The sequence below is a fragment of the Notolepis coatsorum genome (genome assembly GCF_963971535.1).
Source record: "Notolepis coatsorum genome assembly, chromosome: 9".
Taxonomy (NCBI): domain Eukaryota; kingdom Metazoa; phylum Chordata; class Actinopteri; order Aulopiformes; family Paralepididae; genus Notolepis; species Notolepis coatsorum.
This window is the reverse complement of record NC_140173.1, coordinates 123,261,948-123,283,839: the sequence shown is the minus strand read 5'-3', so window position 1 is coordinate 123,283,839 and position 21,892 is coordinate 123,261,948. Positions and strand designations below refer to the sequence as shown.

General features: G+C 42.4%; 1 protein-coding gene across 2 annotated transcripts in view; it reads left to right on the top strand.

The window, feature by feature from the left end:
* Positions 1-21,892, top strand: part of LOC311234064 (E3 ubiquitin-protein ligase NEURL1-like) — a 68,080-nt gene that overhangs the window by 4,415 nt on the left and 41,773 nt on the right. For both annotated transcript variants that reach the window (XM_084321160.1, XM_084321159.1), the window contains exons 2-3: positions 2,813-3,054; positions 4,478-4,799. In XM_084321160.1, the coding sequence (XP_084177286.1) occupies positions 2,813-3,054; positions 4,478-4,799 (564 nt within the window). The remainder of the gene's footprint in view (positions 1-2,812; positions 3,055-4,477; positions 4,800-21,892) is intronic.

The following is a 21,892-nucleotide window of genomic DNA, read 5'->3' as shown; positions in this document are numbered from 1 at the left end:
GAAACGATGACGGATGGTTTCCATAGCGAAGTGGAAGGACCTCTCTATTGAAGACGACGTTCGTGTCGGAACCCATGAAGGATAACATACAGTGGTTACAATATAGGATTTTCCTGCATTCTACTTGATCAGTCACGCAGTTAATGCCTCACGAGAATAAGTTATTATTTGGGAGGATTTTAAAGGAATACCTCCATTGACAACACAGTGTCCTTGGCATTAAGGCTTTGAAGGGAGATGGGGGGGAAAGTGAATGAGGAATAGGCTGATTAACTCAACCAAAGGGAGGGACTGTTGATTTAGTGCTCATAGGGGCTTGAAGCCATCTCCTTATCAGTCTCAAACAAAAGGCCAGCTGTGAAAAAGCAGTATTTTCGGTGTACTGTGGGTATACTCTTGCTGAATGGACGGCTGTGTGTTCCTCATGACGTACAGGGGTGTTTGTTAAAAAATAGCATTGTGAGTGGGTCCAGTTTTGTTTTGACCACTTCCTCTAACCAGTATAGTAAAACAGTGAGTAGAAATTCTATTTCCTCCCGCACTCAGATCGTCGTTCAGTTTTGTTCTGTAGCGATAAGACAGAAAAACCTCACTAGCCTGCCACTGTTTCGGTTGGTACCTGCTCGACTTGTTCAGTCTCCATTCAATTATACATGAGCCACATCTCGTGTTACACAATTACGCTGTGTGTTCCCCAAAACATTATTATAGTCCTTGTTGTCACTGTCTATATGTCAACAATTCCACTAGGCATTCTGTTTACATAATAGTCCTTCACTACTGCTGCACTAATTAGTAGTAACTCACTGCTGTCTTGTATTTCTTTGAATTCTTCTTCTTCACACACACACACACACACACACACACACACACACACACACACACACACACACACACACACACACACACACACACACACACACACACACACACACACACACACACACACACACACACACATACATACATACATACAATACGTGTACCTGCTTGGGAAACCTACCGGCCTTAGTGCAACAATTACATTAATATTTTGTGCAATAGTAATCATTATTCTTGTGCAATAATTATTTATACCAGTGCAATAATCATATTTATTCTAAGATTAAATGTTGGTGTAATACGCACTTATTCAAATGCAACCTACCTCTTTGTACTTACATATTTGTAGTACTGTATGTCTGTTGGATGGATGAATGTGCTGTTGTTGTTGTTGAGGTCAATGTTTGATCTGTATGTTGTTTCCTCTTTTTTTAATTGCACTGATCAGGAGTAGCACTCCTAATTTCATTGTATCCTGCGCAAGGACAATAAAGCTTCTTCTTCGTCTTCTTCGTCTTCTTCGTCTTCTTCTTCTTCTTCTTCTTCTTCTTCTTCTTCTTCTTCTTCTTCTTCTTCTTCTTCTTCTTCTTCTTCTTCTTCTTCTTCTTCTTCTTCTTCTTCTTCTTCTTCTTCATCAATAACAGCTGCTTAGGCTACTCTCACACAAATGTTCCCACACTTCACGTATACAGAAACAAAAGTATTACACTACAGTCCAGTTAAAAGTTGGCAAGATGTATAATAACAATAAGAGAGAAGGGTGTTGTTGTAGGAGGTTACCAATTACTGAAATTACCTCATTTTGAATCAACTTCCCGCAGCTGCACAATTCTCGCAATGTACCGAGAGAGCGGCTCTATCCTTTGTATGTTGTCGTTCCAAGGAGAAAATTGAGATGACCAATTATTTTATGCTCCTTACTGGATTTCTGAAAACAATTAAATACGTATGTTATGCATCAAAACCGACGTCGATGCCTATTCCCAATTCTGAACCGTATCAGCCGATACCGAAAACCAGTGTGATCCATTAATTTCACTGAACATGTTAGACTTGGGCCCTTCATTTGGGGGTCAGAACAATTGAAATATAAACAAGTTTGGACTATTCCAGAGATCTGAAATGGTCCATTTAGTTGCATTTGATTCTTGATATCAGGTTTTAATACCCTAATCTAGCCAGACCTGATACTAATGCATCCCTAGTTGCCACTGACTTCCACATACGTAAGTACATGTCAGTCACAGTTTTGTCTTTGCAATGGGCTCCCCCTTTGACATTTGATTTGAATCAGAACTAGACCATTACAGGCGGTTAGGTGGCCGAGCGGAGATTGCGTTCGTCACCAACCCCGGAGCTGTGAGCTGGATTCGCCTGTTCGAATCCAGCTCACAGCTCCGGGGTTGTCACCAGCTTGGCTGGCCGTCCACACTAATACAATTGGCTGTATTAGAGGGTGGGAGAAGCTGGCGGGGTGGGTCCGGGTCGTTGTAAACAGCGACTCCTACAGTTCGGTCGGGGCGCCTGCTAAGCGTGGATAGGACTTGAGGGGGATAGTGTGATCCTCCCACACGCTACGCCCTCTCGATGAGAATCCGCGCTGCCAGGTGAAAAGAAGCGGTGATTGGCTGGACGTGTGTCGGAGGAAGCACGTGGTAGCCTCCACTCTCCCAGATGATCTGACTGTGGGGGGTAAGTGCGCAGCGACCAGGAAGGGACTGGGAATTGGCATACGACTAACATTGGGATGGGAGAAAATCGGAGGAAAAATGGAGGGGGGAAAAAGATAAAAAAAAAAAAAAAAAAAACTAGACCATTACAGTATTTCTACTTTGTTGGATAGGATTTTACTTAGTGGGTGGAACAGGGTGGAAAGGAACCCAACCTGTGTATGACATAAGAGCAAAGTGGCCGCTGTGTGAAGTGTGAACACAGTCAATAGCCTACAGATCATGCTCTTCCATTAACCTCAGCGCTTCCTCCTCCACAGATTCTTTGGGCGGCCCTTTTCCCACCGCGTCCCACCGGTGTCACCACAAGCCCAAGCGCTGCCTGCCCATCCAGCCGTGTGGCGCCATGCCGTCCTTCCCCCTGCTCTTCCACCCCAGCGCCAAGGGCTCCCAGATAGTCATGGACATATCCCAGAGGACCGTCAAGAGACAGGCCAGCTTCTGCAATGCCATCACCTTCAGCAACAGGCCCACTGCCCTGTACGAGCAAGTCCGGCTGAAGGTAAGCACCCCGGGCACCTGGCAGTCAACAGGTGGTGGACATTGGGGTGGGCAGTAAGTGTGAGCAAATCCCTCTCTCTCTCTCTCTCTCTCTCTCTCTCTCTCTCTCTCTCTCTCTCTCTCTCTCTCTCTCTCTCTCTCTCTCTCTCTCTCTCTCTCTCTCTCTCTCTCTCTCTCTCTCTCTCTCTCTCTCTCTCTCTCTCTCTCTCTTTCTCTCCACCCCCCTCCTTCCTCTTCTCTCCCCTATTCTTATTTTCTCCGCTTTCCCCCCTGCTCTTGTGTGGGCCAAAGCAGCAGCTTAGAACGAGTTTCCATTCCGCCATATCAGGCCATCTATGTCTCGAAAAAGTGAGAGAGCAGGGCAAGCACTGCCATGTGAGTGAAGGATACGGTTATCTTGCGAGGTAAATGCAGTGTAAATAGAGGTTCTAAATTGGACGTCAATAGCTTGTCTGTTAGCGATAAACATACCGGGTTACCTATTTTTAGTTGTTGTTTACAACAAGTGTTGTTTACGGTATGGTCAACACAATGCGCTAAAGAGAATTCTGAATATTACATTTGACCGAAATATTATCAGGTACAGATGCACCGATACGATACCAATTTTTCACTGCTGATACGATTTTGAGTCTTAAACTTTTAAGTATCAGCCGATGACAAGACCAGTAGTTTGGGGTCATTGGACAAAATGCTATAAAGACATTGGAGATAAACTATGATATGATACAGGGGGCGGCTACGTGGCGTAGTGGGCAAGGCGCTCGCCACGAATGCGGAGACGCTGGGCTCGCCTGTTCGAGCCCAGCGCTCCACATTGCTTTCAGTTTAGCTGGTCGTTCATATTAATACACATTGGCCGTATTAGGGGGTGGGAAACTGATGGGTGGGGATCGGGCGTTGTAGACAGCGACTCCTACAGGTCGGTTGGTGCGCCTGCGCAGTAGAATCAGGAAGTGTCGGGGGCAGCGTGAGCCTCCCACGCGTTACTCCTCGCCACTGAGAGATCGAGCTGCGCAGGTGAAAAGATGCGACTGCTGTTACCTCAAGTACCGGAGGGGACCTGTGCTATGTATGACTTAGTCCACATTGCAGCCGGCTTGTGGGAGGCAAGAAACAGCGTTCGTGACAGGGGAGGGTTGAATTGGATGATACGAAATTGGGATGGGAGAAAATATAGAAAATGGGAGAAAAAGTGGATAAAAAAAAAAAATGATATGATACATGTTCCTCCATCTGGGATTTAAATGCTTCCATGTGCCAAAAAAAGGCAGAAGATCAAGTTTCTTTGTTTTGAAATCTGACATGTTTCTCATATAGTATCCTGATTTAGCCTGGAATCTGTCCGATATCCGATGGTGCTCCCCTTGTCCCATAGTCTTCAAAAAAGTGATCTTCATGGTTTGAACTGCTTAACTCTCCAGATCACCAAGAAGCAGTGCTGCTGGAGCGGCGCTCTGCGCCTGGGCTTCACATCCAAGGACCCGTCCAGGATCAACCCAGACAACCTGCCAAAGTACGCCTGCCCTGACCTGGTCTCCCAGAGCGGCTTCTGGGCCAAGGCACTGCCGGAGGAGCTGTCCAACGAGGGCAACGTCATCTCCTTCTGGGTGGACAAGAAGGGCCGGGTGTTCTATCGCATCAACGAGTCCAGTCCCATGCTGTTCTTCAGTGGCGTCCAGGCCTCAGAACCCCTCTGGGCTCTCATAGACATCTACGGCCTCACTCGAGGGGTCCAGCTTCTAGGTAAGGCCCACACTTTTCCACAGGGGGAACTTAAGCCCAAGGACACTGGAACAGGAAATTAAGCCATGTAGCCTATTGTGTTTCCATTGTGCGTTTTGGTCTTCCATGGTGCTTACTTGGGGACTTATTTGCATTGCTTAAATAGCCAGGTTTGATGTTTACCGTTTGAATAATCAATTCTCGAGCTTGAATTCCTGATCTGAAGTTCCCCAGTGGTAAAGATCATTTGTGTCTGCTTTGAGAAAGGAGATTTGGTATGCATGTGCATTTTTTAAGTTTCAATAATTTATTTATTTATTTGCTAGTTTCAAGTTTCAAGTTTCAAGTTTCTTTAATAGTTGTCATACAGAAGTACAGAATACTTTTATACAAAATGCTTCTAACTTTTACGCTCCAGAGACTGTGCTAGACAAGATAAGTATCAAATAACATAGTATGCTAAGATGTTTATCTGTTGGAAATGTTGTGTATCACATTAGTTTGGAGTGATTTTAAGATGATGTTACAGCTGCTCTACTTTCCCCACACCCCACCAAAATATAGTCTCAATGGAAAAAGATGGTGAGAGATTAGTATGGTTGCACCAGTTGTTAGAGTCATTAGTATCAAAGAAATTCCTGAAGGGGAATTCAAGTAAATCTGAAAAACAAAGTATCCATTCTAAAAAGTTAGCCATCCCAATCACTAAAAGCAGGGTTCTCTGCAGCAGAGGGCTGCTTTGATATATTAGACCTGCGCTTGACACGGTTTTGTTATTTGACACAGTTTGGGTAAAGGGCCCTTTCCTGTGTCAATGAGGGGTTGTTGCCTCAACGCTGGAAAATTGTGAAATATGTACATAGTGCAGTTTCTACAGTTAAGCTGTGACATTCAGAATTGCAGCCACAATAGATGTAGTTAATAACGGGCATATATGTGCGTGTGAAGATATATTTGTACATGTGCATTGTACAAAATGGCGGCTCACTCATAAACCTTCTCTTTTCTACCTTATTAAGTTGAACCTAAAATATGTTTCTGATGGTAAGTTTGATATGATATTACTGGACCTTGAGTCATATTTGATCAGTTTGATCTGAATTTTGTTTGTTTGCTAGATGTATGACAATTATCATATTTGTAAGATAAAAGCGGTTTGCTCATTTCAGGCACAAACACAGCCAATTGAGAACAAGACTGAAACAGAGGGGTATAGAGGCTGCTAGAATGCATCGTCTGAGAGGTTCTTTCAGCTAAAAACTTCAAAGACATGTTTAGCGAACCTCAAAGACCAATATAAACTTGTTGAAAAGTTGGAGTTTAATATGGAACCTTTAAGTTCATGTGATCATGTGATGAATGGGACCATCTCCAACTGGAGTACTAACGCTCAAGTGCACAAAACAAAGCGATAGGAATCCTTATGAACACCTCCATACTTCAATCAATACGGTGCCATTTCCAAGAATCACACTTGCTCTCTCCAAGGAATGGAAGCTGTCATCGCCTTTAATAAAAATAGAAGAGGCTCCCATCCTGTGTAGATAGTGCCATTTAACCTCATTTCTGGCGGCGCTGGCTGACAGCAAACGGCGTGCTATCTGGTGGCGGGCTGTTCGGTATCCAGCGCCAGAGTGCAACTATCTGGGGTTCAGTGGCCTTGCGGCGGCAAGCTGTGATGGCACACGGCGCAGGTCTCTTGTTCCTCGACAGACACGGGGAGGGATGATGTCAGGTAACAACACTTCTGGGGCCCGTTTTCCCAGACAAGCGAGCCAGTGGAATCTCTACAGTATGTCTCAGTGTCCGGGTCTGGCGCTGGCGTGCTACCTCTCAACGTGCAGCCACTGCCAGACCATGAACCTGTGACCAGTGGTTTAAGAGAAATTAATTCATTGAAATTCAAGAGAGAGACCGATGTTGCCTGAAGGAAGAAATAAGAGGATATGACTGCATTGAATATGGATATGTAGATTTGATCCCACATATATTTACATTTGATGCCGTAAAGGTCATGAGAGCAGAAGCCCTTGATGCTGGACTATATATTCGTATATGAACTCAAAACTCTTCATACTTCATTACTGCTCAATTGCACAGCCCTGTTAAATATTCCATCCAACTGTATTGTTATCTTTATTCTAATTAGTGTATATACTCGACCACATTGTGCACAATCTTATTCTATTGTACTTCACTATTGTAATTTAGTTTATATTCCATTTGATCTACCTTAATTGTCTGTCTGTTAATGTCGCACCAAATGACCAAATACAATTCCTTGTATGTGTAAACTACTTGGCAATAAAGACCTTTCTGATTCTGATTCTGATTCTGATTCTGATTCTGATTCTGATTCTGATTCTGATTCTGATGCTGGTCTCTAGCTGGGTTTTCTCTCATCGGTCTGTGAGCTGATTCATCCTTGACAGCCTCAACTCAGAACAGAGGGGCCTTAGCCCTCAGTCAGCTGAGGGGGTCACTTCACTATCAGCTTTCTTCTATAGCCTGAGCACGTCACTAGTCCAGAGCATGGTATATCTCAAAGCCCCAGTATTGCCCCAGCAGTTGGCTGCAGTTCAACAAGCACTTAGTCCCTGAAATATGGGCGTACTTCAAAGCCTGGCCTGGTGAACTGGCACATGTGCTCGGTTTCCTTTAAAAGGGGGGCACATTTTTATACTTAATGATGCTTACACTGGGTTCTGACATTAACACTCTGCCAGTTGATAAATTCAGCCAAATTGCACCTGTTGTGAGCAAAGCGGTTTATCACACATCTGTCCAGGCAGGTTTTTTTTTGTTCTATAACAGCTGTTTTCTAAAGCGGCCAAATGGAGCGAGATGCTGTGAACCAACAACGTGTGTAGAGACTGGGTTTGGACAGATGACCTTGATTTGGCTCTTGAGATAAACATGCAAAGTAAATGGAAATTTAAACAGGAATTCCACCCGGAATTGACCTGTACTGTATGTTGCAATTTTGCGAAAGTAGACATTTTCTCCCAAAGAAATGTGCAGATTCCAGGCAAAATGTTTTGTCTATCAGCCATCTCAGGCAATGCAATCAGATGATGTCACAGCGTTGCATAGTCATTGCTTTGAGAGTTCTTAACTCTCAAAACATTTCTCAGAACATTTCTTTTTGGAAAATGTCTACTTTTATGGAAATGCAACCTATTGTAAAAGTTAACATAGAATGTCTGGGGAAACAATTATAAGTCTACATTACAACCACTTTTTATACTCCAAAAAAGGGCCATAAGGATAGTTCACATTGCAGGTTATCGTGATCACACTAACATATTGATTTTGGAGTCAAAGACATTGAAGTTAAATGATCTTGTGGAATTTAAAACGGCACAATTAATGTATAAAGCAAAAAGTCATGCACTTCCAAGAAACATTCAAGAATTGTTCTTTGATAGGGAGGGGGGTTATATAATCTGAGGGGAGAACACAATTTAAAAGTGCTAAATGTACGCACTACCATGAGAAGACACTGCATCTCGATATGTGGAGTGAAACTGTGGAACAGTCTAAATGTGGTGCTAAAGCAATGTCCAAACATGAGACAATTCAAACTGAGGTATAATGAAATGATGTTCACAAGGTACAGGGATGAGGAAGGGACTTTATAATCACAGGTGTTTAAAAAAAAATTCTTTCATGTTTTACATATATAGTTTTTGTTTTTTTGTTTTGCATATATATATATATTTTTTTTTTATGTTTTAAAATAGTACACTCATTTGAGTAGTGGAAAAGGGGTAGGATTAAATAAGTGTATACTTCTTCCTACTCCTTTTCGAACATGTAGATTGAGTTGTGTTTTGCTTTTGTTATTGTTTGTTTGTATTCATTCCATGTTCGAAATAAAGATTTAAAATAAAAAATAAAATAAAATGTCCCTTGAGGAGAAAACAGGTTATGAATTCTAGTTGAGTGAAGCATAATTTTATATCACTCACAGAATATAATATAATAATTGCTAACATAAACAGGGCGTTAGTTGTTATTGCTTAGGGATGATTTATGATGCAATCAGGAAAATAATATTTCAATATTTCAAAATCGAAATATTAATTGGGCTAATTATCCAGATTGCCCACATTGTAACCTACCACCTCTCCATGTTCTTATGTTGACCTCAGTCTCTCCACCTCGTGTTGCCTCTAATACAACCCAATCCTCATTCCGAGCGACAGCCTCTGTCAGTCAGGGACTCTGCAGTCCAATAACTTAACCGTAGTCACTCGCATCACTTCTCTATTAGCTGTCATGCTTTTCACGTTTGATGGATTGATTTCAAAACTGTCCCTGATCACATGTCGCGGCACATTAGTGTAACTGTAGCGGTTCCTCTGCACAGAGCCAGCCCTCAGGAGACTCTTCTGTGCAAAAAATGTACCCCCATGGCCCCTGATATTTGTTATGGTGGGGGGGGGGGAGTTGAAGTTATAAAATCAAGTAAAATCCTAGATTGATGACAAACATGTACAACATGCTAAATTATGTGATATATATATATATATATATATATATATATATATATATATATATATATATATATATATATATATATATATCACATAATTTAGCATTTTGTACATGTTTGTCATCAATCTAGGATTTTACTTGATTTTATAACTTCAACTCCCCCCCCCCCCCCCACCATAACAAATATCAGGGGCCATGGGGGTACATCCATTTGAACAAAGCTGGAATCAAATTGAATGTGTTTTGTTTTGTTTGTCTAGTGCAGGGGTTCCCAAAGTTTTCAGGCCGCGACCCCCGAAATAACGGTGTCAGAGAGCTGCGACCCCCACTATTATAGGAGGCAATTTATATATATATATATATATATATATATATATATATATATATATATATATATATATATATTTATTTATTTGTAAAACATTTTATAAATGGAAATGTATGGTTGACACATGCAAACGTTCAAACGCACACACACTAATAAGCATTGAAGGCTTTTAACCAGGGCCGGACTGGGGAAATCATTCAGGCCAGGAAATATAGTGCGAAATATATAGGGCTGTCTTAAATACTTCGAAGCTTTGTTCGATGGGCATGGGATTCGAATATGAAAATAAAATGTGATTATTAAAAAATATATAATATAATAATATATATATATAGTTTTAATCAACTCTGCCTCTCTTTGTTAACTACAACAAGCAATGCTGTTTGTTATTTAAGATGAGGTCAGACTCGGCACTGACAGATTTGTGTTCATTGTGCTGCTTTTATAAAGCCTCAAATGACGGCTTACAATATTTCATGAAAGCATGTTTTGTTTGTCTAAGATTTAAAAAGGTTTAAACTTTACAGCATTGACAAAGTTGAACAAAGTGCTGTACAAGTCCCACAACATAAAATAATAATAATAAAGAATTTAAAAATAATTGTATAATTTTTTTTTTTATCTCCAAGCTTCGAATTAAAATCGAATCTCGGCCCCGAAGCTTCGAATTCCAAAAAAATAAATTCGAAGGTCAGCCCTAGAAACATAGCCCCAGTCAGGCCACTTTTTAAGCGGGGTGTCTGGGGGTCCCCCACCAGGAAATTTTTTGTTACAAAGACTTAATTTCCTGCATTCTGGTGTAGGATTCTTTTTTTTTTACCTTTTAAATGCCAGTGTTTGTGATGGCATCACAAATTATTGTTAAGAAACAGGCTAGCATATGTATGATTAGCAACAACACTGATTTTGATGGATTTTCAGTTTTTTTTGTAATGTCAGATTGAAAAAAATACTCACTCTTACCATAAGGGACTAAATTGTCCTCTTCAAAAACTTTTATTCAACTTCAGCCCTGATCATAACACCACATATTCATTTTATAATTCTAACCCTTTAAATGGCAGTGTGTGTGATGGCATATATTTGCAATAAAGTAGATATTTCTGGGGGGGATTATTACAGGCTAGCATGTGTCAATGATTAGCAACAACACTGATTTCGATGGATTTTTTGTTTTTTGTAAGGGTCCTGCCTCCACCAATCACATGCGGCTCCCTTTGTGTGTGTGTGTGAGCAAGAGAGAGAGAGAGAGATAGTTATCCAACTTGTGTGAGTTGCAGTGATCTCCTGGTTGTTCCCCACCTAGGTTATCTTAACTATTGCGCCGCTGCAACTAGAAACACTGGCCTGGCCTGCTTCTAAGTTCAGTGGCCTGACTGCAAAAAAAATATATAATAATAATCTTTTTTATTTTTTGGAAATCTTTTTAATTTTTTTATTTTTTTGTAATCATCTGGCGACCCCCCCACGGCGGCTCGCAACCCCTAGATTTGGGAACCACTGGTCTAGTGGACGATAGACATCAAATACTAGTTACTCCAAATAATTCCATTGCTGTAATATCCTTTAATCTGTTACAACATTGCATACCCAAATAAGAAATTCATCAAAGGCCCTGTCCATCTCTAAAAATACATAAGCTCTTTCATGGGCCTACTCTATTTCAACATTGCTTAGTGTCAGGCAGTTTGCCTTCTATCAGGCTTTATTCTGATGTCCGAGGATCTCTGGAGGAGCAGTGCTGTCTCCTCTCTAAGCTTGAGGGAGTGCAGTTCAGTAGCTACAGTAGCCACCCATGCAGGGCGTCAAAGGTCAACCCCTCGACCAGTGGGACTGCATGAAAGCTGAGATGGTGTTGCATAACAGAGGAAGCTAACGATATTGCTGGAATCAAACAGAGCCTCGAACAAAAGATCTGTTACATCACTGCGCTCTTCCTACTCATGCAAATATCAATACAGAGGGAGGAGTCATGCCTGGGCTTGTGTTTGTGGCTCTACACAAGGACACATCAGCCTTTAGAAAGACCGACTGAACGGTTTCCTCTAAACGGTACTTTCTATTATGTCCCTCATACATACTGTAGCTCTACTTGTACAGCATGCAGTACATTTACATTACATTTAGTCATTTAGCTGACGCTTTTATCCAAAGCGACTTACAAGTTCAGTAAACTTTGCAGTAGACTTCACGCTTGAATGCCGTCTCTATTTCCAAGCCATAGTATTCACAATCTAAAGGTCTTTTCAGACGGGGGACGATTGACAAGCCTTGGTAATTGATTTTCGAGAGGCGAACAGGCAGGCGGGGGTAGGTCTGGTGGGTGGAGCGACAAGCGGACGCAACCCTGCAAAACTGTGGTGTTCGTGCTCGTCTCACACACGCGCCCCACCCTGCTGCCAGAGTTGAATTGTCTTGAACTTTGTGTCACCACTCGCCACACAAACTCAAAATATAAAGGGAAGACATTTTATGAGCTCCCTGATATAATAACTGCTTTTGGACATAAACAGAGAGCATCTCTTGTCTTGTTTACGTTAGGCACATTTCTTATTTAGCCTATTATCAGCTACTATGTTAAGACAGTGGCTCAAAAGGTAGAGTGGTCGTCTGGTAATCGGATGGTTTCCCGTTCGATTCTGGCTCCTTTTGGCAGAGTGTCGAAGTGTCCTTGAGCAAGACACTTAACCCCCTAACTGCTCCCAATGAGCAGGTTGTCACCTTGCATGGATGCCTCCGTCGTCGGTGTGTGAATGTGTGAGTGAATGTGAGGCATACGTTTTAAAGCGCTTTGGATAAAAGCGTTATATAAATGCAGTCCATTCACCATTTACCAATGTGCTGCTGCATGGGTCATTTTAGCAAGTAGCCTATGATGAGCTCTCATAATATTTGTTGTTCAGAAGTGGCCGGGTGAATAGTGGCCCTGATATTGAAACACATATTATCCTAATGAACCCTTGTCAGACAGCCTGATGTTAGCTAGTCAGGAACATTAGCTAATATTATAGCAGCATGATCTAACAGCAGGGATACAGCAGTGCACAGAAGCCATTTCTATAGTTACTGTGCGCAGAGCGCCTGGTGTTTACTCACTCTGTCTGCCTATCTATTCACACGAGAGGCGCATAGAGACGCTGCGGATACAAGCTTACCGTCTGAAAAGACCTTAATGCTTGTCCAAATGTAATGTGGGGGAGAGAAGGGAGTTTCCTCACCTAAACAAAAAAAATGAATAGTCCTACCTACCGTATGTGATGTTGAACGGTGCTGTCTTCCACCTCTATTTGACCTTTTTGAATGTCAAAATATTTGACTTGGTGTTGAGCTTTACAGTATGTCACTTGCCTTAACGAATGATCCCGGTTTATTGAAAAGGCCACAGAAAGCAGGTCGGAAATAACCTGGCTGTGTTTCTAGCCTCAGTTCCCAGAAGCAAAACCCATATGGGAAGGATCCCCCCCCCCCCCCCCCCCCCAAACCCCACCCCCGCTCCCACCCTCCGTTCTCCAGCCTAGTACAAGTTATGAGAAATTACACTGCTCTGCTCTCCTCAGACATGCATGTAGACAGTATGGTCATAACAGAAGGTGTTTGCTTATGGAACGAAAACCTCAGGGACCACACGGCATCCCGGTGTCTCGCACAGGTACAATGGCTTTCCTTTTACACAGGGGCAGATAAGCACAGTGAGAGTAGCACACGGCCTCTTTTTGATGGATGAGGGACACTACGGGCTGGAAGTTTGTTTACTAGAGGCAGACGAGTCACTTAATCACTGACAGAGCGGTAGTGATCCGTACGGCTGGCGTCGGCTAACATAATCTACAACCTGTCCTTCTAGTCTGGTAGTTAAGAAAAATATCCAAAATGGCTGCCAGGTTGTCAAAAGGCTGTGTATCTCTTGGGTAATTGATTAAAAGGAAGCTGGTGACGTCACCGTCAATGTGCATAACGTACGGTTTCCAAGCTCACAGGAATTCTATTAGATATGACCAACTCTGGTGGCTAGGTGGTGCAGTGGGCAAGGCGCTCACCTCCAATGCTGGAGACGCTGGGTTTGAGCCCAGCTCTCCACATTGCTTTCAGTTTGGCTGGTCGTTTGTACTAATACATTTGGCAGTATTAGGGGGTGGGAAACTGATGGGTGGGGAGCGGACGTTGTGGACAGTGACTCCTACAGGTCGGTTGGTGCGCCTGCGCAGTAGAATCAGGAAGCGATGGGGGCGGCGTCCCTCCAAAGCGCAGACCCCCGACGCTGAAAGATTGCGCTGTGCAGGTGAAAAGATGCGACGGCTGCTACCTCGAGTACCGGAGGGGACTTGTGCTATGTATGGCTTCGTCCACATTGCAGCCGGCTTGTGGGAGGCAATAAACAGCGTTCGAGACAGGGGAGGGTTGAATTGGACGATACAAAATTGGGATGGGAGAAAAATAGAAAATGGGAGAAAAAGTGGATCAAAAAAACAAAAAAAATATATGACCAAATCTGTCCTCACGTGGGGGGGGGGGGGGGATATATTGTAAAAATATTGCAGTCCACCGTGTTAGGATTGGCTAGAATGTGCGATGTGGAGGTAAAACCATCCATCTGGGTCAAATAGGGTCCTTTTGAAGAAATAAAACTGAATAAAGTGTGGTTGTTAGCGTGTTACTGTGATGATTGACTCGATGATCATAGTCTGCCCACCTTTACTGGATTGTTGAATATGATTGATATACGGTAGTTGATTTGGTTTGTGGCCTGATGGTACAGATTTGTCCCAGAGTTGGTTTGACATTCCACAATTCAAACAAACAACCGTCTCTCATTTCCATTCACATGGCAGGTTACCAAAATTAGAAATGAAACCGTTTGAAACCCCCTTTTTTTCTTTTTTTTTTTACCTTTGAGTCATAGGCTACTTGTTATTTTTTTTAACCAGATCAAGAGATTGACTGGCGAGGTTGAATAGATCTATGCCACAGAAACATGTTAAGAATGGTCTGGACATGAATGTTCGGTGCTTTCCTTTCTTCATGTCTATTTCTGTCATCACGCACCACACACACACGCGCGCACACACACACACACACACACACACACACACACACACACACACACACACACACGCGCACGCACGCATGCACTCACACACACACACACACACACACACGCACACGCACACAGACCTTTCTTATTGTTTTACTTGTCATCATAGATGTTATCTGGGGTTTCGCACACTGTTTGGATCTGAGGATTAGAAATAGTTTTCCATCAGATAGGTGCAATGTAGTCCCGGAAATCAGCCAGGCCGCCATGCAGCACAAAGAGCCGCTTAGGTCAGTCTGCTCTGCAGTTTCAAGGGAATCGTTATTCTCTAGGAGTTCCAAATATCAGGAAACATCTGTACAACATGAGAATGAGAGGAGGAAGAAGAGAAATGGACAAATATCTTTAGCTAAAAACAATATGAAATGTATCTACAATGTATCTATACACGTATCTACATAACTTGCTGAGAGGACTAAATGCTTTGAATTACACAGTATGTTTTGTACAGAGGTTTGTATTTAATCATTCACAGCCCGAGTTTAGTTTTAATATGTAGTTAAGTACATTGCGTGTGCTTGCTATAGTGTCCTCAAGGCTGCACAATAAAGGGAACAAAATGAACTGCCTTTGTTGAATTTGATTGATGAAGCTTTCCGCGTGTAAAGCAGATTCTGGACTAATACATCTAATTACTAGTCTAGTGCTTATGACTCAACCCTCCAAAAACAATAAACTGGAGGTTCTGAGCGGTAATAACAATGTGCAAAGTCATCTGTCAAAAGCCTGACTCCAGCCAAAGGAAAACAGCAGAGAGAGAGAGAGAGAGAGAGAGAGAGAGAGAGAGAGAGAGAGAGAGAGAGAGAGAGAGAGAGAGAGAGAGGCAGAGGGAGATGTTAAGTGTCTCCATATATTATAAACATTTAGCAAATACCCTTTGCTGAATTCATCTGGCGGAATTACTAAAATCATGAATCATACTACTACTCCATCTCATCCTGTCTCTCTCTCTCTCTCTCTCTCTCTCTCTCTCTCTCTCTCTCTCTCTCTCTCTCTCTCTCTCTCTCCCCCCTCTCTCTCCCCCCTCTATCTCTGCCTCTCTCCCTCTCTCTTCCCATAGTAGACTAACATTCACTAAACATTCTGTCTGCTGATCACACTAATACATAATTTGGGTAAAGCATGCTGTTGCAATGGTCAGACATTTAAACCTGATTTAAGTTTTGTTAGGATTATGCAAGAATATGGATCATGCTCCAAGTTCCCTAATTTTTTTAATTGCTGTGCAGTTTGTTCTGAGAACGTTCAGGTCAAGAGGTATGTTAGGAGCCATCTGGTTTCCTTTTTTGGGTAAAAATGATGGGGACAAATCGCATGACTAGAGATGAATGTGTGCTGAGCGGGGCTGAGTCATTAATAACCATCTTGTATCCACAGTTAGACACAATTCACACAGGCAGTTGTTAGCAGCAGATTGGGAGGGTGGTTGGGGCGGTGGTGGGGGGTTTCAAATGACAAGACGTATGCTGTCTTTGAGCTTCTGATTGGTTGAAGGGGGCGCCTCTCTGTGAAACTATAGAATGGAAAACTGTATCTCTGCACTGCTGCTACACTGGTAAATGAAACTTGTACAGTAGACTGTGAGTCAGTGTGTTCAACCTCTTAAGCCCTAGCCATATTTTCATAAAATGTGCCTAAAAGTACATACACAAGTAAATGGAGGATTGCTCCACTTCTACAAGGTCCATTTGCATGTTCTTGGTATCTGGGGACATCTATGGACCTCAGGGAATGTCTCCCCAGTGTCAGAAATATTGTCTCTGTTACTATCCTTTTAGTCAATTGTAAAATCTTTGACCGTGAATAACACCATGCTAACATTGACCAGATGTGAAATATTGCCACTGAGCTCATTCAGCACTTTCTTGAGATGAAGTGTACACAAAATCTAAGCAAATGAATAAAGGGCAGATGATTTACAGGGGGTTTTGTAGATACAGTACTGGATTTTGCCATCCATGCAATTTGAAATATGTATATGTAATAGAATATCAGGCCTATAAATTACCTTATTATGGCCAAGTCATACATATATGGATCGGAGCAAATCTCCTCTTTCCAATGGCAGAGTTCAGGGCAGCAAAGACCGTAATTGAAATCGACTGTACAGTTACTTTTTTATAATGTAAATAGCTCCGTAATTTTTCATCAGATTGAGACGTGTTTCTTTTCTAGACGTTCACAGACAGGTAAAGAAACAATCTACATTGTATTTTATGGCAATGACATTCAGGTTTGTTCGACCCGTGAGATATAATCATGAAAATAACGTCATTGAATATTTTCAGCAGCTTTCACAGAGGCTGGTGTGAGCTGGGTTGTGTAGTTGTATGATATTTCGATGCCCATTGAAAGCCCTGGGTCTCCTCTGTCTTAGGACTACAGCGGTTTCATGACACGTTATTTCCTCACGTCTAATTCATCTGGTTTCCGCCGGAATGAGCCAAGATATTTCTAAACTCATATTTCGCTAATAACACTTAAAATCATTGATAAACAAATGTAGTGCTGAAAATATACACTTTGACTGCTGTTTTGATAGGGTTAGGGTCTTTACTCTTGGACGTGATATTAATTTCGGCCCCATACCGGGCCTGTCGGGTTAAGATGTGTTTTGGAGCATACTCAAAACGAAAGAATTGTACACAGTGTAGCTTTAAACATGTGAAGCATTTGTTGAGCTAAAAGTAGTAGCTTAATGGAGCGCTCAGACTAGTAGTGGATAGCTAGCATTAGCAGGGCTTTTCCATGTTTACAATACAAAACAGCTTCGTAGCTAGATCCCCCCCTTTGCTGCATGGTCCTCAACTGTGATATTTAACGCTACGCTAGCTACATAACATCACATATTATAGTCTGGTACCAGCAAGATCTCCCTCTGTCAACAATTAATACCCCTTTTAGACCGGCCAGGCTCCGTGCTGGAGCCGGTTCCGGAACGTAATCTCGCACCGGCTGGCGCGTTCAGACCGGGATTAATTGGTTCAGAACGTGACAAATCGGTGCTCAGCTGGCACCAGAAAATAGTTGTTTTTTCCTTGCGAACCGTGACGTCAACAGTGGGCGTGTCATATTCTAGGCTGTCAAGCCGAGTAAACGGGGGAAAGTAGCGAGTCGGCATTGCACTCAACAGGAAGCGATTTGCGACTGCTCTCAAAACAAGATTAGATTTAAATGTATTGTTATGATACAGCACAAGTACAATACACCATCCAACCGGAGTGGATAAAGAAATGCTCCAGAAATGCGTGGAGAAAGGCTTAGCGAGCCTCAACACGCGAGCGCACACACAAAAGCACATACGCACACACACGCACTTTGAAATGAATCATTCCAGCAAAGTAGGCTTCTATTATTCGAATTACTGTTTTAATGGGTATCACAGTAGTAAGTCCTACTGTAGAACATGACATATTAGCATGACATCTGATTTATTAATGCCAATACAAAAAATTAGGGACAAACGTAATTGACACAAGTCTAAATGCTGGATTCGTCACTCAGTTTTAACATCCCACTGTTTAGTTCAACTTGTTAGTCAGCTGGCTGTGGATACTATGGTCACAGGTTCAAATCACTCTTGGTTCAATTTTAAAAATGTTTTACGTTTAATTAATTTATCCACTCTGGTTGGATGGTGTATTGTACTTGTGCTGTATAATGACAATACATTTGAATCGAATCATTTTGAAATCGCTACGCTGCCTATGGACACGACAGTGGCAGACAGCTTTGTAGGTGATTGCATTGCACCATGCTGATCCACTCAACAGGTAGCGATTTCAAAATGAGATTCGATTAAAATGTATTGTCATTATACAGCACAATACATATATATATATACATACACACCTTCCAACCAGAGTGGATAAATTAATTAAACGTAAAAAAAAGAAAATGTTGGAACCAAGAGTGATTTGAACCTGTGTCCATAATTCACTGTGTTATGTTAGTTAGGGTTGGACGACGTCTACCAAATTGGCATATGACGATGTCCACAGTGAAACATTGCGATGGACGATGATATCATTCCTGGGGGGGGGGGGGGGGGGGTCTTATGGGCTACTCCTATAAAAGGTACAATCTATTCATTACTATTTAAATGCACATTTGAGTAAATTCACAGCACATCCTCACCTCACCCAATCTTTCCTTACCTTTCCTCCCTTAAGCAGATCATCTGAAAATATTTTAAATACTACTCATAGTGATGTAACTGCAGAATATACCAGTGAAAAAAAGAATCACAACGTTGGGCTCAGTGGTCGATGGCTATCAGCCAATCGGCGATGGATGATGCAGTGGTCCGTCAGCCCAATCCTGATGCTATAGTGTTATCATAATGCCTCGCTTCACTTTGAGCTTGAATCACAGAGGTTCTATAAAAGCCAGTCTGCATCACCCTAGCCCAGTGTTTCTCAAAGTGGGGGGGCGCAGAGGCATGACAGGGGGGGCCTTGAGATTTATATAAAAAAAAAAAAAATTGATTACAGAAAATTATCACTAAAGTGCTATCTGTTGCAGCTGCACTGTTCTCCATGAAAATACCATATTTGGATAAGTTTGACCATTTCTCAAAATCTGAAAATCATTATTTAATAAAACACAGAAAAGGATCACCAAGTTACTCTCGATAAAAAAAAACTTTACAGACAACATTGAGACAAAGCTTCCTGACACATCTCCATCCAAACTCTTGGAAGAACTCATCTGATACCACCTGGAGAGCTAGTTTCAGAGTGTGGTGTTGAGTACCAAGTATCTCATGATGCAGCAGTTAAGGTGTTGATACCATTCAGCACCACATATCTGTGTGAAGCTGGCTTTTCATCCATGACAGCTCTGAAAACAAAATATAGGGCCAAGTTGAGCCTTGAGGATGACATGCGTGTTGCCTTGTCAAAGACTGACAGCAATAAAGACTGTTTGCTTATTTCCTATGTTCGCTTTGTAAATTCCCAGTCACTGAGTGAAGATCTGCTGTTTTGCAAATATGTCAAAAACAAAGCGACAGCTGATGAGCTCTTCAAAATTATTGACAGTTACCTGACAGAACATGGACTGAAATGGGAGAACTATGTGGGCTTTTGCTCTGACGGTGCGCAGGCCATGGCAGGGAAAAGGAGGGGGCTATAGGCGCTCATCAAGGGGGTCTCGCCAAACACGCAATGGACGCACTGTAAATTCACAGAGAGGCGCCAGCGTCAAGACAGCTTAGCCCTGAGCTGAATGAGGTTTTGACAGAAGTTATAAACGTGGTAAATTTCATCAAAACCCGAGCCCTGAAAGCGCGCCTGTTCTCTGCGCTGTGTGAGGAGATGGGAGCTGACCATTCTGCAGTGCTGTTTCACAGCAAGGCAAGGTGGCTCTCGCGAGGGAAGGTGTTGTCAATTTGAAAGGTCACGATATTGGTGTTATTTCAATAAATTTAAACATGGCCCATTTCATGACTATTTTGTTGGGGCGAGGGGGGGGGGGGGGGGCCCAAGATATTTTGGTCCGCCAAAGGGGGGCCTGACAGAAAAAGTTTGAGAAGCACTGCCCTAGCCTGTCACACTGCTCCTTGGGACGAGGGGATTGGCAGAAACGGGAACCGTTGGAGGGCTGTCTTTCTTCCAATAAGATCTGCCCACACTGTACACATAATTGGGGGGGGGGGGGGGGGTTACGGTCTCTGTGTTTGAGATAGCTCTGTTTCAAATGACCTCAGTGATTGGAATTTATTTGATTTGCTGAACAAAAATAAATGCCTCCAGACAGGCCGCTGCGCCTCAGCTGTGATTTAATCGGCCCGGATGGAATCGAACAGATTTGCGGGGAAATCATAATAGGAATCGTAATGGAGCCTGTCAGGTTTGGGTCTGGGGAGGCGCGTTGTACTTGGGGGAAGCCTTCAGAGAGCGAGATAATCACTTTCACATGGCCAGAGAGTCCACTATCAATAGAGAGAAAGGTGTGTGTGTGTGTGTGTGTGTGTGTGTGGGTGTGTGTGTGTGTGTGTGTGTGTGTGTGTGTGTGTGTGTGTGTGTGTGTGTGTGTGTGTGTGTGTGCGTGTGCACGTGCGCGTGTGTGTGTGTGTGCACTGCACGTTTCACTGGGGTTCACTGTCTCTCCTTGACCGAAACAACACGATGATACCGTAATTGGAGAAATGTGTTTGTGCTCAGATTGAACCCCCCGAAGACTGTAGGCTCTTAACCCGTTGAAATGAAAATATGCAAGATGCTTATGAGATTGCATACCTATCGTGTTTTATTATTCAAACAATGATGAAGAGTGTGAAAGGTATTCGCAGAGAATAAAGTGAGACTGTTGCAAGAGTGGAGGAGTAATTTGACAAAGTGGGAGTTGGGTGCCGGCGGTGGGGGCCTGTCAGGAGTTCACAGGGCTTTGTGCGCGTATGCCGTACATACCACTTCAGTGTCGCGGCCACTCAGAACACTTTAGCGGTAGCCGGTTAAAAGTTTACGCGGTGGCTTTAACGTGACCATGGAGACAATGGGCCTCATGCATGAAGCGATATAAGAACAGATCTTGTTCTTAACTAGCATTTCCTCTTACTTTGTTCTTACCTGTGATTCAGCAACGTTTTCTTATTGTTGCTTTTTTCTCAGGCATGAACAAATTATAAGAGCACTCTTACCGAAATAAGAAATTCTTACCCAGATGAGAAACATTTAAAAAAGCCTACCATTCATAATAATAATAATACATACGATTTATATAGCGCTTTTCCTAATTCTCAAAGACACTTTACAAAACAAACAATATAATACAGTTTTAGTAGATCAAATAAAAAATATATATAAAATGGTGAGAGAGGAAGGAGTTCATGGGTTGAAAGCAAACCATTGGTCAATTGCCCCCAAATACAGTACCCCAAAATACGACTTTATAAACCCATGCAGAACTTTTCAATAATTATTATTATTATTATAACTTATTGCGTGTGTTCTGCTTCTGAAATGGATTATATATTGCTGTTAGAACAGTTAGATGCTGGCTGCCCAGGCTGTACGCATATAATGCATATTTACAACCTCTCCTCTCCTCTCCTCTCTTCTCTGAAGATGTAGCAGTACTGTCTCTATCTGTATGTCATGTATGTCATATATGTTATGATGAATTGAAAATGGGGGACCCTGATGTAAACAAGACGAAAGTCTTTCTCTGGTCTGCATCCCCTTAACAATT